We start from the raw sequence: 15,929 nt of genomic DNA, 5'->3' as shown, positions 1-15,929 counted from the left end.
AAAAGGCAAAACTATAATAACCTTGGTTAAACCTTTACTTTTGTCTTAACCTTTTTGTTATGGTTGAGGTGATCCTTGTACATTTGTACAGGGTTTTCTGGGTACCTCTAGACTGAGGTACACATACATACTGTAAAAAAAATAATGTTAAATTTATGGTAAAGTACTGGCAGCTGGGTTGCCAGAATTTTACTGGAAAAAAAAAAGATGACAATATTTTTAGGTCTATAAAAATGTTATTTTACAATAAAAAACTGGCAGCTGGGTTGCTAGAATTTTACCGTAATAAATAAGGTGACAATATTTTTACGTCTGCAGTATAACTTTGTAGTAAATAACTGTTTTTTCTTTACAACACATTCCAACAGAAGGGAATGTTTAACCATTACCAGAAATCCATGTACTGTAATAAATATGCCAATCAATAAACCGTTAGAAAGTATTGTCAGGATCAAACCCCACTACACAGTTTGCATCAGTAAAGTAACAACAACCAGAGAAAGCAGATTCAAGACCAATAGCAACCAATTGCAAACATATATCATTTAATTATACACATTGAAAACAATTCAACATTTAAAGAAGCTATAGCACATTGTCTGGTGAAGAAGTAAAGTTTGCTTTTGTGGTGTATGGTGTCCTACAGGTGTGCCATCTTATCGAATATAACCCACCATAAATCAGCTTCCATAACCTCAAAAAAACCTTTAGTACGCAGGGAAAAATAAGTCTGCTAACTTTGTTTAAGTTTTTTTCTCTACATTTCAAAGGTATGCGATTCATCTGGAACAATATGATAAAAGGGGGCGTGTCCTTATGCAAATATTGTAACTTCGGTGTTACTGAAACAGCGCTTTACCGTTTTACATATTACAGTTGTGTTACCTTCGCTCTTTAACAGTTTTTTTTTCAGTGTAACTATAATGTATCAGTAAACAGTATGTACTATATTTTGAAGGTAGAAAAATATTGATTTTATAGAACTTTACTGTAAAAAATAATGACATGTATTGTTTAAGATATACAGGTAATTTTTCAGTAGAACATAAGGTAACTTTTCTTTTTTTCAGAAAAGGTATTTTACTTTCACCATTTACAGTATTTTTACTGTTAAATTTACTGACATTTTTTACAGTGTAGAAGCCAGACACAAAACAAAAGTCCAGGGTCGGCTGTATTTGCTTAAGCAGATCTGGTCCCTCCTCACGTGCAGAACATCTCCATATATTCTGTCAGTCTGCAGTTACAAATGTGCCCCTTTACACATTAGGGAAGTCACTTCAGAACAGGATAATAACAGACTTGAGAATCTAATCTGGAAGGGTGTCTCTGTTCTGGACATTAGCCTCAATTATCTGGAGACAATAGCAGACAGCAGGATGTCAAAAAGGTTGCTGACCATCATGAACAATGTCTCATACTTCCTGCTTGACACCCTGATCAACCAGTAATCTACTTTTACCATAGGTCTAATACTGGAGCTATAGGAAGCATTTAACAATTGCTGTTAGATGTTACATAATAAGTTCTGGGTAGAAATTTTTTTTTCAGTCATTGTAATATGTTAATTTTAATAAGACTTTGGACCTGTGATTTATTTATTTATCCTACTGTTTCATCATGAGTTTATTTTATGTAATCTATCTATCTATCTATCTATCTATCTATCTATCTATCTATCTATCTATCTATCTATCTATCTATCTATCTATCTATCTATCTATCTATCTATCTATCTATCTATCTATCTATCTATCTATCTATCTATCTATCTATCTATCTATCTGTCTATCTATCTATCTATCTGTTGTGGAAGCTGGCCCGGACATAGACTGGCAGACATCATTGGTTCACCCAACACAAGTTTATTATACATTATTTACAGAATAAAGTGCCACACACAACCCCAAACTCCTCCAAAGTCCAGGCCTCTATAGCGATGATGCCTCTCTCTCTCTTTAGGCCGCCTCCTTTCCTCTCCTCCTGAGCTCCATCCTTCTCCATTCCCGACTCAAGCCACTGAACGGAGGGAGGCGGCCCCTTTTATAATCACCCGGATGTGCTCCAGGTGCCTCCCGATTAACCTCCGCCAGCATTCCCCAGTGTGGCAGAAATACCGGCCGCGCACCTGTAAGCACTCCGGGTGTCCCTGGTCGTCTTCCCCCCAGGACTTCTGGGTGTGGCGGAAGTGCTGAGGACCAGGGCTCTCTAGGCATCAGGGTGCCCCCTGGTGGTGACCACGGGCACCCATAGGGTTGAGCTTCCAAGCTCAGTTCCCGTGGTCCCCAAAGCCACCAGGGCGGTTGCCCCCTCATGGTCTGGAGGAGGCATAATCCCTCCTCCGGTCCTTCCAGGCATCCCGGCTGGGTGCCACCCCCAGCCGCTTGCCACAATCTATCTATCTATCTATCTATCTATCTATCTATCTATCTATCTATCTATCTATCTATCTATCTATCTATCTATCTATCTATCTATCTATCTATCTATCTATCTATCTATCTATCTATCTATCTATCTGTGTCTGTCTGTTTTCTTTTACCTTAATTTCCAGTATTGCCACAAACTGACCCTATTTTCTGTTTATATTTAAATTATTGTAAGTGATACACCAGTATATGTGCAAAGCATATAGCGACACATTTACTTTGGCTGTGATAAGTGACATCTTTGGTGCATGCAATTAATAGACTGCAAGTCCTCTCAAAAGGTCTCAGATCTCAACAAATGTCCTTTACTTTCTTTTTCGCCTCACTAGAAGCATGAGACTTAACAATGATTAGTTGCCCTGAGAACATTCATTCTGTACTTCCAATCATCCATTCATCAGTTCATTTCCTTAACCTGGTTATCCAGGGCAGGGTTGCTTGGAAGCTGGAGCCATTTTGTTCCAGCATGAAGTGAGTATCAAAATCAGTTCATTAACATGGGTTTTATCTCAGTTTTCTTTACTGCATACATCCTCAATATTAATCTTAAATATAGATACACCTTATATATTGTGGCAAACGGCCGGGTCCCATGCCTGGCCGGGACACCCCTGCTGCTTATGTTCCGGGGGAGCAGCCATGGGCAGCTCAGTACCTCGCCCGGAATGCTTGGTGGCAGCCTCCCTGGCCGACGGTGATTCCCCAACCTCCCGCAGGGCTCCATGGGAGATGGAGTCCTCCACAGCCTGGTTGGGCCCGGGGTGGCCGCTAGGGGGGGCTGTCTGGTTTCAACAGCCTGGCTGGAGGAATTTTCAGCCCCACCCGGAAGTGCAATTAGGACTTGACCACCTGGAATGCTTCCGGGTGGGCCATAAAAAGGGCCAGCCACCACCACTCAAGGAGCCAGGGTCAGGAGGAGGAGGACTACGCTTGAGGAAAGGGAGAAAGGATTGTTGTGTTGGAAGAGTGCTTTTTGGAGTGTGTATTGCCTGTGGGTCACGGGGAAGACGTGCGCCCACGGGTGAAGAAAGTAAAAAGTATGTATTGGTTTTATACGTGCCTCTGTGTCCTTCTGTGTCGGGTCTGGCACCTATATAGTGCCTTGTTACAATATATACTTTAGAAGTTTTTTATTCAGTTGTTTTTTTTTATCATTGTGAATTGATTATTAATCCCTTTTTACAATAGGTTCAGGGTGCAAGTTTCAGAGGCTGGAAAGAAATGACCTCCTTGTTTAATAAAGATGATGAACATCAGTTGTTAACTGGAAGCAAACTAACAAAAATTAAAGGGTAAGCTATGTTTTGAAAAGTATTTTTATAGTTTGAAAAAACAGACATCTCTTATCATTTGGCACTGGTTATAATTTTTGTAATAGAATTGTTGCTTTTAGTAACTATGTTTGTATACTTTGTATTAAACACATTTTGATGTAGCAATATGTTGATTAAGAAGGTTTAGGTTGAGAACAAAACATCCTGGTCGCTTGATCAAACAGGCAGATCAGAGATTAAGAGAAACAGAAAGAAGGTAGTCATTTTAGTCTGGGGTATCTTACATAGTCAACCTCACAGACAATAAATGATCCTGGTGTCTGTAAAAGTATATAGGTGGATGAATAATGTTTTTTAGGCTTTCAAAATGTGTCTGTCCATTACCATTGTCGTATATAAATAAAAGTACATTTCATATTTTAAATAAATCAAAGTGCTACAAAGGATGCATGTTTTCCCTTTTTCAAAAAATTCTGAACAATTGCTCTGGATTCCTTTCAAATCAGCTTGGAATAAACCTCACCATCGTTACAGTTTCTGGTTTTCAGATAGCTGAAAAGAGATATGTAAACTCCAAGCACATGTCTATAGACTTTTCTTATGTGATCATGCATTCAGTGTCCATGGTCAAGTCTTCTGTTTTATATGCATCTTCATTCTATTACTGCATACAAATATCTTGGCACAGTTTGCAGTTTTTTTAGAAAGTGGCCTTTGTATGTACTTTGTAGCAAGACTGAAACATTTTCTGGAATGGGATTCTGGCCCGTAATTTAAACTCTGCAAAAGCCAGATACAATCCAGCACAGTACAATAATGAAAAGAGAAACAGGTTTCTGCCCTCGTCTTGAGCAGTGATTTTTTGTCTCATCTCTAGAACAGCACAAAACTTCATTCAGGTTACCCTTCTAGCTCTTTGTGCACCAGCAGTGGCTTCCCTGAGATAACAAGTAGGAAACTGAAGAAGTATGACTTCATCTTTCCAAAAATAGGCAATGTTAAATAAATATTTGTGGAAACTGAAGTGTAAGAATCTAATTTCAGTGAACTCTGGCAACTTTTAAGTGTACTAGATGGGTTGTTTATAATAAGCGGTTACAGCGGGACTTTTGTTTATCTTGACTTTGTTTTTATCCTACTGCTTAAAAGACTCTAGTTATTCAAATCACTGAGCATGTTAATAGTTGACTCTGAGTTTAATCTTGTGTACATTACCAGCATGTTTTACCTATTTGTTGTCTGCCAAATTGAGAATGTTCCAGCTTTTACTAGCTGTAGAAAAAATATTTCAAACAGTACTGCAAAGCATCAGGAAGACAGGAAAGAACTAACATGCAGTGAATCATTTTTGTGTATTGTTACAGAATAGGACACTGTAACCCTAAAATGTAAACTGAAATGCATGAAATTAGAACAGTTTTTTTAACTATTTAACTCATGCATTTAAATACATACAGTTAAGAAATATTTGCCTTTTTTTGTTCTGGAAAAAGTAAAATATCTTCAAGATACATTTTTTTCATGTCGTAACACAGAAATCCTCTCCTTGCTGTTTCTTTCTCTGTTATGTTGTTTTGGCAATCAACTCTCCAAACTCTAAAATGAAGAATGTTAAAGTACATGGATTCCTAAGTTTGATTCCAGAGGGCTGCAGAGGCGGCTGCTATGATACAAATGCACTGCTGAGGCTAAAGGGTGCACGGCTTCTTAAACACTCCTTGAGCCAGGCTAGACCTTCCCAGCCTGATTAGAGCAGACTTCTCTCCAAGCAGTTTCAACTCCAACTCCACAGGTAGGATTTGGCCTACTAGGCCCAAAATAAGGAACTGACTTCCAAGTTCCAAACAAACTCTTACAAAGTCCAGCAAGCTATAAAATGTACAAAAATGCCCTTGTAGGAAAGGAACTGTAAAACTTTTGGCTAGGAAGGACAAATTCTAGAGCAGAATCTTTAAAGTATTTATTACTTGGCTGACATCTTTATCCAAGGCGACTTACAACATTTGAGATACAACTGGTTACATGTCAATTGTCAGTCCAGTTGGAGCACAGGCAGGTGAAGTGACTTGCTCATGATCACTCAGTATCAGTAGTGGGGTTAGAACTCACAACCTCAGGGTCTGAAGGCAAAAAGCCTTAACATTACAATTACCAAAACCTATGTAAAACTTGTAAACCTGGCCCACCTTAAATTCCTTCGCCACCTCTCTGTCAGCGTCTTTTGTCTTGTAAATGTGTCGATCAAGATAAGCAGCAAGCAGCCTGCTATATCATCCCCCCAACCGTTGCAGAAAGGGCAAAAAGTTCTCCCAGCTCAAGCCTTGATTATCTTGCAGTGAAGTGCTGGAGTTTTAGAGGGTAAAAATTATATCATTATTTGGAACACATGCATTTCATGTGTGTTCCGTGTCTGCAACAATCGATGTAAACACATCATTAAAACAGAAACATGTTTCATGTTTTAGTAATAAATGACAAAATGTAGACATGAATTGTATAATGTGTGAAGCCTGAAGTCCAAATATCAAATGAACACTTTCACAAAAGGTACAAGGATAATGCAACAGCTTCTGTGGTGCAGCAGTAAGAATAAGTCCCAATACACAAATCCAGGTATCAAAAACCAAGCCGGAAGGAAAAATCCCAATAAACCAGAAAGTCTAATGCTCACTATAATTCACTCACAAGAACTTCAATGAACCACTGAAATAACTGTTACCAGCCTTTGACAGATAAAAGCTGTGGGCAGTCCTTCAGTACAATACAATACAATACAGTTTATTTTTGTATAGCCCAAAATCACACAGGAAGTGCCGCAATGGGCTTTAACAGGCCCTGCCTCTTGACAGCCCCCCAGCCTTGACTCTCTAAGAAGACAAGGAAAAACTCCCAAAAAAACCTAGTAGGGAAAAATGGAAGAAACCTTGGGAAAGGCAGTTCGAAGAGAGACCCCTTTCCAGGTAGGTTGGGCGTGCAGTGGGTGTCAAACAAGGGGGTCAATACAATACAATACAATACAGCACAGTACACAGAACAATTTCTCAATATAGTAAGAAATAAAAAATATAAATTTTAGAAGTACAGAGCAGAATGTGACAGTAGATGATATATCCCATAATAAGATTTGGATTTGTATAGAGTCCTGGAGACCTCATCCTTCAAGCTGCCTCCCCCATTTGGCCATTCCACAGCTGAAACAGCGCTGGGCCAGCCAATCCGATGAAAGGACCCCTCTCTCCCACGATTCCTGCGATCCTCCATCTGGGATGACTTTTCCTTAGGCAGGCAAAACAACTTGGCAGGTGGGCCGTGGCACCAAGTGCCACATTTGAGTACCGAGAAGAAAAGCAGAATAAGTGAGGGTTAGTATACAATTATAACTGTCATGTTACTTATGTTTAAGTGCTAACGACTAACAACAGAGATGCAGTCTGTATAGTTAATCAGCAGCTCTAGTCAGGATATGTTAAACTGAAGTAGTGAGTCTTCAGCCGGGATTTAAAAGCTGTGACCGAAGGGGCATCTCTTATAGTAGCAGGCAGACCATTCCACAGTTTAGGGGCCCTGTAACTAAAAGCTCGACCCCCCACTGTTATTTTATTAATCCTTGGAATCATAAGCAGACCGGCATCTTGAGATCTTAATGTGCGCTCTGGTTTGTAAGTCATGATAAGTTCAGACAAGTAAGCCGGACCTCGACCATTTAATGCTTTATATGTTAAAAGAAGGATTTTGAAAATCCTTCAGTAGTGACATCATAGTAGCCCTACCTCTTTGGGTTCCACCCACAAAATACAAGGAGCATAGCAGAACAATTTATTATGTACAGATAGTAAATATTAAACAAACAGGACAATATTTACAAACAAAGTACATTACAGTAAACACATGACAGATAGTAGTTTAAAATAAATAAAGAAGACAGAGAAAAGAAAAAGAAACAAATCCTGGCTGAAAAATGACAGCTACAGGTTTTGGTTCTAGGATAGTTGCTTAATTAGAAGTCAATCCTTGCCTAAAATGGTACTGGTTTTCTAATTGTATGTCATGTTTGCATTCTGCTACATAAGGTCATTCTTTTACTGTAGATCCAAATAATTTGTGGCCCAGAGCAGATTAGTCCTTCACTCTTTTCTATTTTTTCCCAAATATGTTATTTAAAGTGAAGCTTTATGATAAACACACATACAGTGGTGTGAAAAACTATTTGCCCCCTTCCTGATTTCTTATTCTTTTGCATGTTTGTCACACAAAATGTTTCTGATCATCAAACACATTTAACCATTAGTCAAATATAACACAAGTAAACACAAAATGCAGTTTTTAAATGATGGTGTTTATTATTTAGGGAGAAAAAAAATCCAAACCTACATGGCCCTGTGTGAAAAAGTAATTGCCCCCTTTGTTAAAAAATAACCTAACTGTGGTGTATCACACCTGAGTTCAATTTCCGTAGCCACCCCCAGGCCTGATTACTGCCACACCTGTTTCAATCAAGAAATCACTTAAATAGGAGCTGCCTGACACAGAGAAGTAGACCAAAAGCACCTCAAAAGCTAGACATCATGCCAAGATCCAAAGAAATTCAGGAACAAATGAGAACAGAAGTAATTGAGATCTATCAGTCTGGTAAAGGTTATAAAGCCATTTCTAAAGCTTTGGGACTCCAGCGAACCACAGTGAGAGCCATTATCCACAAATGGCAAAAAAATGGAACAGTGGTGAACCTTCCCAGGAGTGGCCGACCGACCAAAATTACCCCAAGAGCGCAGAGACGACTCATCCGAGAGGTCACAAAAGACCCCAGGACAACGTCTAAAGAACTGCAGGCCTCACTTGCCTCAATTAAGGTCAGTGTTCACCACTCCACCATAAGAAAGAGACTGGGCAAAAATGGCCTGCATGGCAGATTTCCAAGACGCAAACCACTGTTAAGCAAAAAGAACATTAGGGCTCGTCTCAATTTTGCTAAGAAACATCTCAATGATTGCCAAGACTTTTGGGAAAATACCTTGTGGACTGATGAGTCAAAAGTTGAACTTTTTGGAAGGCAAATGTCCCGTTACATCTGGCGTAAAAGGAACACAGCATTTCAGAAAAAGAACATCATACCAACAGTAAAATATGGTGGTGGTAGTGTGATGGTCTGGGGTTGTTTTGCTGCTTCAGGACCTGGAAGGCTTGCTGTGATAGATGGAACCATGAATTCTACTGTCTACCAAAAAATCCTGAAGGAGAATGTCCGGCCATCTGTTCGTCAACTCAAGCTGAAGCGATCTTGGGTGCTGCAACAGGACAATGACCCAAAACACACCAGCAAATCCACCTCTGAATGGCTGAAGAAAAACAAAATGAAGACTTTGGAGTGGCCTAGTCAAAGTCCTGACCTGAATCCAATTGAGATGCTATGGCATGACCTTAAAAAGGCGGTTCATGCTAGAAAACCCTCAAATAAAGCTGAATTACAACAATTTTGCAAAGATGAGTGGGCCAAAATTCCTCCAGAGCGCTGTAAAAGACTCATTGCAAGTTATCGCAAACGCTTGATTGCAGTTATTGCTGCTAAAAGTGGCCCAACCAGTTATTAGGTTCAGGGGGCAATTACTTTTTCACACAGGGCCATGTAGGTTTGGATTTTTTTTTCTCCCTAAATAATAAAAACCACCATTTACAAACTGCATTTTGTGTTTACTTGTGTTATATTTGACTAATGGTTAAATGTGTTTGATGATCAGAAACATTTTGTGTGACAAACATGCAAAAGAATAAGAAATCAGGAAGGGGGCAAATAGTTTTTCACACCACTGTAGATTTGAATGATAAAATGCTGGCTCCTTTGTTACTTGGATCTCATTGGTGACTTGCAGTTGGTTAAGAAACCAACAAGCAATTAGAAACAGTGAATGCAGTTACTGTAGCCATTCATGTCTGAGCTGAAATACAGTTAGGTCCATAAATATTTGGACAGAGACAAGTTTTTTCTAATTTTGGTTCTGTACATTACCACAATGAATTTTAAATGAAACAACTCAGATGCAGCTGAAGTGCAGACTTTCAGCTTTAATTCAGTGGGGTGAACAAAACAATTACATAAAAATGTGAGGCAACTAAAGCATTTTTTTTAACACAAACCCTTCATTTCAGGGGCTCAAAAGTGACTCAAAGGCTATTTCATGGGCAGGTGTGGGCAAGTTTGTCATTATGTCATTATCAATTAAGCAGATAAAAGGCCTGGAGTTGATTTGAGGTGTGGTGCTTGCATGTGGAAGATTTTGCTGTGAACAGACAACATGCGGTCAAAGGAGCTCTCCATACAGGTGAAAGAAGCCATCCTTAAGCTGCAAAAACAGAAAAAACCAATCCGAGAAATTGCTACAATATTACAAGTGGCAAAATCTACAGTTTAGTACATCCTGAGAAAGAAAGCAAGCACTGGTGAACTCAGCAATGCAAAAAGACAACAGTGGTGGATGATCGCAGAATCATTTCCATGGTGAAGAGAAACTCCTTCACAACAGCCAACCAAGTGAACAACACTCTCCAGGTGGTAGGAGTATCGATATCCAAGTCTACCATAAAGAGAAGACTGCATGAAAGTAAATACAGAGGGTGCACTGCAGGGCGCAAGCCACTCATAAGCCTTAAGAACAGAAAGGCTAGATTGGACTTTGCTAAAGAACATCTAAAAAAGCCAGCACAGTTCTGGAAAAACATTCTTTGGACAGATGAAACCAAGATCAACCTCTACCAGAATGATGGCAAGAAAAAAAGTATGGAGAAGGTGTGGAACAGCTCATTATCCAAAGCATACCACATCATCTGTAAAACACGGTGGAGGCAGTGTGATGGCTTGGGCGTGCATGGCTGCCAGTGGCACTGGGACACTAGTGTTTATTGATGATGTGACACAGGACAGAAGCAGCCGAATTAATTCTGAGGTGTTCAGAGACATACTGTCTGCTCAAAACCAGCTAAATGCAGTCAAATTGATTGGGCGCCGTTTCATGATACAGATGGACAATGACCCAAAACATACAGCCAAAGCAACCCAGGAGTTTATTAAAGCAAAGAAGTGGAAAATTCTTGAATGGCCAAGTCAGTCACCTGATCTTAACCCAATTGAGCATGCATTTCACTTGTTGAAGACTAAACTTCAAACAGAAAGGCCCACAAACAAACAGCAACTGAAAGCCGTTGCAGTAAAGGCCTGGCAGAGCATTAAAAAGGAGGAAACCCAGCATCTGGTGATGTCCATAAGTTCAAGACTTCAGGCTGTCATTGCCAGCAAAGGGTTTTCAACCAAGTATTAGAAATGAACATTTTATTTCCAGTTATTTAATTTGTCCAATTACTTTTGAGCCCCTGAAATGAAGGGATTGTGTTCAAAAATGCTTTAGTTGCCTCACATTTTTATGCAATCGTTTTGTTCACCCCACTGAATTAAAGCTGAAAGTCTGCACTTCAACTGCATCTGAGTTGTTTCATTTAAAATTCATTGTGGTAATGTAAAGAACCCAAATTAGAAAAAAGTTGTCTCTGTCCAAATATTTATGGACCTAACTGTAAATAACTTCTGAGTAATAAATTAGGCTGGAACAAAAATTTCAGCCCTTCAGCCCTTCAAGACTGAATTTGGGATGTTGGATTAGAGTATCCCCAAGTGGGAGACCTAAAGCACAAGCCCAGCCTCATGGTGTATTCTCAAGTACCTCTTTTTCTTTAAAGCACAAGCATAACACCGATTTGTCAATTGTGCACACACTCACGCGCGCACCTACCCGCATACAAACATACATACATTACTAAAGGTTTTCATAGATATTCTACCGAACTCTTTTGCAGTCCATTATCTAGGATCAGAAAATTCATTAAAATGTATTGAAAACTGATAAAATAGCAGTATTAGTTAAGAAAAATTAGATCACATTCTTTTGGTGCAATAAAGAAAGATCATTATCAAGCCTCAAGAGATCATTGAACATGAGTGAGAAATCAAATTAACTAAATGGGTTTTTAATCAGGTTTTTTACAAAAGAAAAATAAATGTTGTTTTTTTTATTATTTTTTTTTAATATAGAATCTGTTGTGTTACAGGCAGTAAATGCACTGAAGAGTAATACTTGGCTATGTTTTGCTGACAGACATGAAAGTAAACTCATTCCAACATTTAATTACTCTGGGAGAAGTACTGGATTCTAGGATACTTCAGTTGTAACTACCATCCACAAGGAGTGAAACAAAGTAGACACCTTTAATTAGAGATCAGTAATCTTAGACTTGTGTGTAATAAAGGAAACTGTAACAAGAAGTAATCCAGAGGACTACTTGTAGAAAATTATTGTTTTAAATGGATACCAGCAGAGGTTTATAAGAGAAACGCCCTGCTAAACAAAAGCAAAACCTATTGAATACAGTAGTTTATTTGGTTGTTTCAAAGCATTTTATAAAGTTTCAAATAATAATCCTCAAAGTAGAAGTCAGTGGCATCTGAGATAACTTATAAAATTTGATTACAAGCAGTTTTAAAAGGCCAGTAGAAAGAGGAGAAACCTCCACATGGTTATCAGTGTAGTATCTTTTCTAGGAAATTTACTGTTGTTTATGTTCGAAATACAGAATCACATATAGTAAGTGACGTGTGTATCACTCACTCAGCAATCACTATCAAACTGAAAATGAACCTTAAAGCAGACAGGTAATAAGTGACACTACTGGATTTAAGGAAAATGAATTTCCAATAAATTGTCAGTAGATACGGTCTTGTTAACCAAGCTCTGAAAAGGATATAAGTATTGATATTGACAAATTTTTCTCATACTTAAAATGATGTGCAGAAGCAATTACAATGCTATTACAAAAACATATAAAAGAAAATCAAGGAATATTATACTTAAGACTCTATAATGCAGTAGGGAGACCACTTCTAATGTACTGATGCAGATCTGGTTACTATGACATGAAAAAAATACATGGCGGCAATTGAAGTAGAGTTGTGAAGTGTATCAGTGCCGTAAACGTCATATTCTAACTGAACTGAAACTTTTTACTCTGAAATGGTTAAGGCTAAATTGGGATCTAATCCAGGTCTTCAGATCTCACAAAGGCAAAAAAAAAAAATGAATTCAGCTAAATAAGAAGTCACCGGTGTGAAGTGAACAACAGTTGAATTCAGAATAGGAACCAAGAGGCAGTTCTTCTCATAATGGTTTGAATGGGAAGTATTAGAAAAATAGGTCATGATGTTTAAGCAGCCCACAATGAGAAAATAACAATTGGCCAAAAACACAACATTGATTGGCACAATGGCCTTGTCTTGTTTGTCCTTAGGAATTTAGGAAGTGTTCAGTATCCTCTACTGTGTATGTAACATTTAATACATTCTCAGAACATTTCTTTCCAAACTTTGCATCTAAAATTGCATAGCTAAACTCTTACAGCAAAGTAAAACAAATTAGATTTTACCTTTACTTGTTAATATGCACATTATGATATACATTAATAGCTTTAAATACAAAACTAAATCAATATACTTAAATACAGTGTGCCTGTGTACAGTAACATTACTTTGCTTGCAACTTAGACCCAAACAGAGTGACACTGTGGTGAATATGAGAGAGTTAGGGCTGGTTTGTACTTCACGCGCACGCATCATGGCTACCACATGTTCCCAATGTTCATTTGACGCGTCCTTTGAGCACGTCCTCAGAAATTAGCACGACATGTGCGTGAGTTCTAGTACCAGCAAAAAATCAAGGTGTGTTCAAGTTGGAACGTGACGTCAGAGTCTCAACATGTGATAGCAAGTCACTTTGCAGATCCTACAGGGTCAATGTGCATGCTTCAGGTTTTATGAATGGTTCGATATGGTGATATAGAAAAAACATTTGTTGTGCTTTTATATTCAAGTGCCACATACTCCCCATCGTAATGATGCAATACGTTTTAAAAGTCTCACATACCATCTTATGTGCTTTTTTTTCTTCACAGCAGCATCACAATGTCCGGCAGCGTATTTGAGCCACAGAGAAAAAAAATTAGGGACACAGTGAAAAGGTCTATTTTGTGATTAAAATTAAAACTTCAGCTTTAATCTCGAAATTTCCACTTTAATATCATAGTTTATTTTGTCATTAAAGAAAAGTGTCGTAAACATTGTTAATCACTATGTGCTTCTGGGGCTTCCTCCTGAACTGACAACAGTGGCAAGCAGCAATTGCCACACAACACATTAGATGTATGATATTGTGGCTCTCTGCACATTTAGAATCCTTAGATTTATACTTGATATCACTTTCATGGTGAAATGCATGAAAGTATGTTTATTAAATTTTACAGATAAGTTGTTAACTTCATTTAAATAATGAATACTGTTAATAATTACACATGTGGGGATGGCATGGGTGGCGGAGCAGTAGCATTGCTGCCTCACAGTAGGGTGCCACGTCCCTTATGTTCCCTGCCTGGAGTTTACTTATTTTCCTGGTGGGTTTCAACAGTGCACTCCGGTTTACTTCCAAAGCAATGTTGGTTTGGGGAGTTGGTGGTGCTAAAATTACACTAGTGTATATGTGTGCTTGTGTTCATCTTGCAATGAGCTAATGCCCCATCCACGGATTGTTTCTGCCATGCGCCTGATGCATGCTGCAATGGGCGCATCCATGGATTGATGGATGTATTCATTAGACATCCATCCTTTCCGAGATATTCTGGCAAGGTTTCCTCGGAATTTAATGGATGGTTCAGGCAATTCACAACACAGTGAAGCCGAACGTTTTCTCACCGTGATGATATCTCATACGTCCACCTGGTGGAATTTTCCAGATTTAAGTAAATTTCGTGCGCAAGTATAACCAGAACACTGCTTGCGTAGCAGTAGCGTCCACAGGTGCATGCATCATGTCGCGTGAAGTATAAACCCGGCCTTAGAGTACAGGGGTAGGCGTTGTCCTATTCCTTACAAAATGGCACACTGTTGTGAGTAACACATAGTAGTGATACGCAAGAAGCACATCTCACTCTTTCTTACTTGGAGTTTTGGAGGGCAAATATGAAACTAGTGTATCTTGCTTCTGTGTGTTATCACTCCATCTTATTTACAGCAGCAGAAGGAGAAGCATACCTCACTTCTTCTTATACTGCCATGTAGTACAGAAAACACACATTTCACTCTTTTGTGTCTTATTATGTGCCATGTTAAGTGTTGAGAGTAGGACTATGGGATTTATGCATATTTCTCTTTCTTGACCAGATGCTACAATAACTCATACATAAAAGAGTCTTCTATTAAAAAGGATGATAATTTAAAAAAAAATTTTCTTACTTTTTTTTATGTCCAACCTCCAATTCATGTTGGCTTGAATTTCAATAATTTCCATTTGTGTAAGTTTCTTGTAGGTTCTAATCACTAAATACTACACAAACTATAAAAAAAAAGCTTCCTTTTTAATACACAAACTTTCTAATCTGCTCCTGGGATATCCATCCATCCATCCATTTTCCAACCCGCTGAATCCGAACACAGGGTCACGGGGGTCTGCTGGAGCCAATCCCAGCCAACACAGGGCACAAGGCAGGAAATAATCCTGGGCAGGGTGCCAACCCACCGCAGGACACACACAAACACACCAAGCACACACTAGGGCCAATTTAGAATCGCCAATCCACCTAACCTGCATGTTTTTGGACTGTGGGAGGAAACCGGAGCGCCCGGAGGAAACCCACGCAGACACGGGGAGAACATGCAAACTCCACGCCGGGAGGACCCGGGAATCAAACCCAGGTCCCCAGATCTCCCAACTGCGAGGCAGCAGCGCTACCCACTGCGCCACCGTGCCGTCCTGGGATATCACAGATCCCAAAGTCTCTCATCTTTTAATCCACTAGAGTAAAATTCAGGAATAGAAATCTGTGACCCCAGTAGAGGAACTCTACTTGTGGTGCAATGCAATGACTGGGTTTGTAAAAAATGCTAATTTTATGTAGTTCTTCAGTGAATTTTCTAACAAGATAACCTGGAAAAGTCCAAATTTTAATTCGAATTACTACTCTGAGTTAAAATTTTAAAAATATTTGAAATGTAAGACATAGAGGGATCAGCATCTCCATGAGTTTTGATTAAAAAATGCACATCAAACAAATGAATGGATAAACACATTTCTGTGCTTATAAGAAAAATAAGAAATAAACATTAACAATGCATAACGAAATTTCATCCTAAAAGGAGCCA

General features: G+C 38.9%; 1 protein-coding gene across 2 annotated transcripts in view; it reads left to right on the top strand.

Annotated features, from left to right (window-relative positions):
• si:ch211-225h24.2 (uncharacterized protein LOC564539 homolog) overlaps nucleotides 1-15,929 on the top strand; it is a 185,285-nt gene that overhangs the window by 115,426 nt on the left and 53,930 nt on the right. For both annotated transcript variants that reach the window (XM_051924963.1, XM_028797761.2), the window contains one exon: nucleotides 3,618-3,721. In XM_051924963.1, coding sequence (XP_051780923.1) covers nucleotides 3,618-3,721 — 104 coding nt within the window. The remainder of the gene's footprint in view (nucleotides 1-3,617; nucleotides 3,722-15,929) is intronic.

Source organism: Erpetoichthys calabaricus, chromosome 3, assembly GCF_900747795.2.
Source record: "Erpetoichthys calabaricus chromosome 3, fErpCal1.3, whole genome shotgun sequence".
In the NCBI taxonomy this organism is placed as follows: Eukaryota; Metazoa; Chordata; class Cladistia; order Polypteriformes; family Polypteridae; genus Erpetoichthys; species Erpetoichthys calabaricus.
This window is presented reverse-complemented; position numbering and strand designations above follow the sequence as displayed.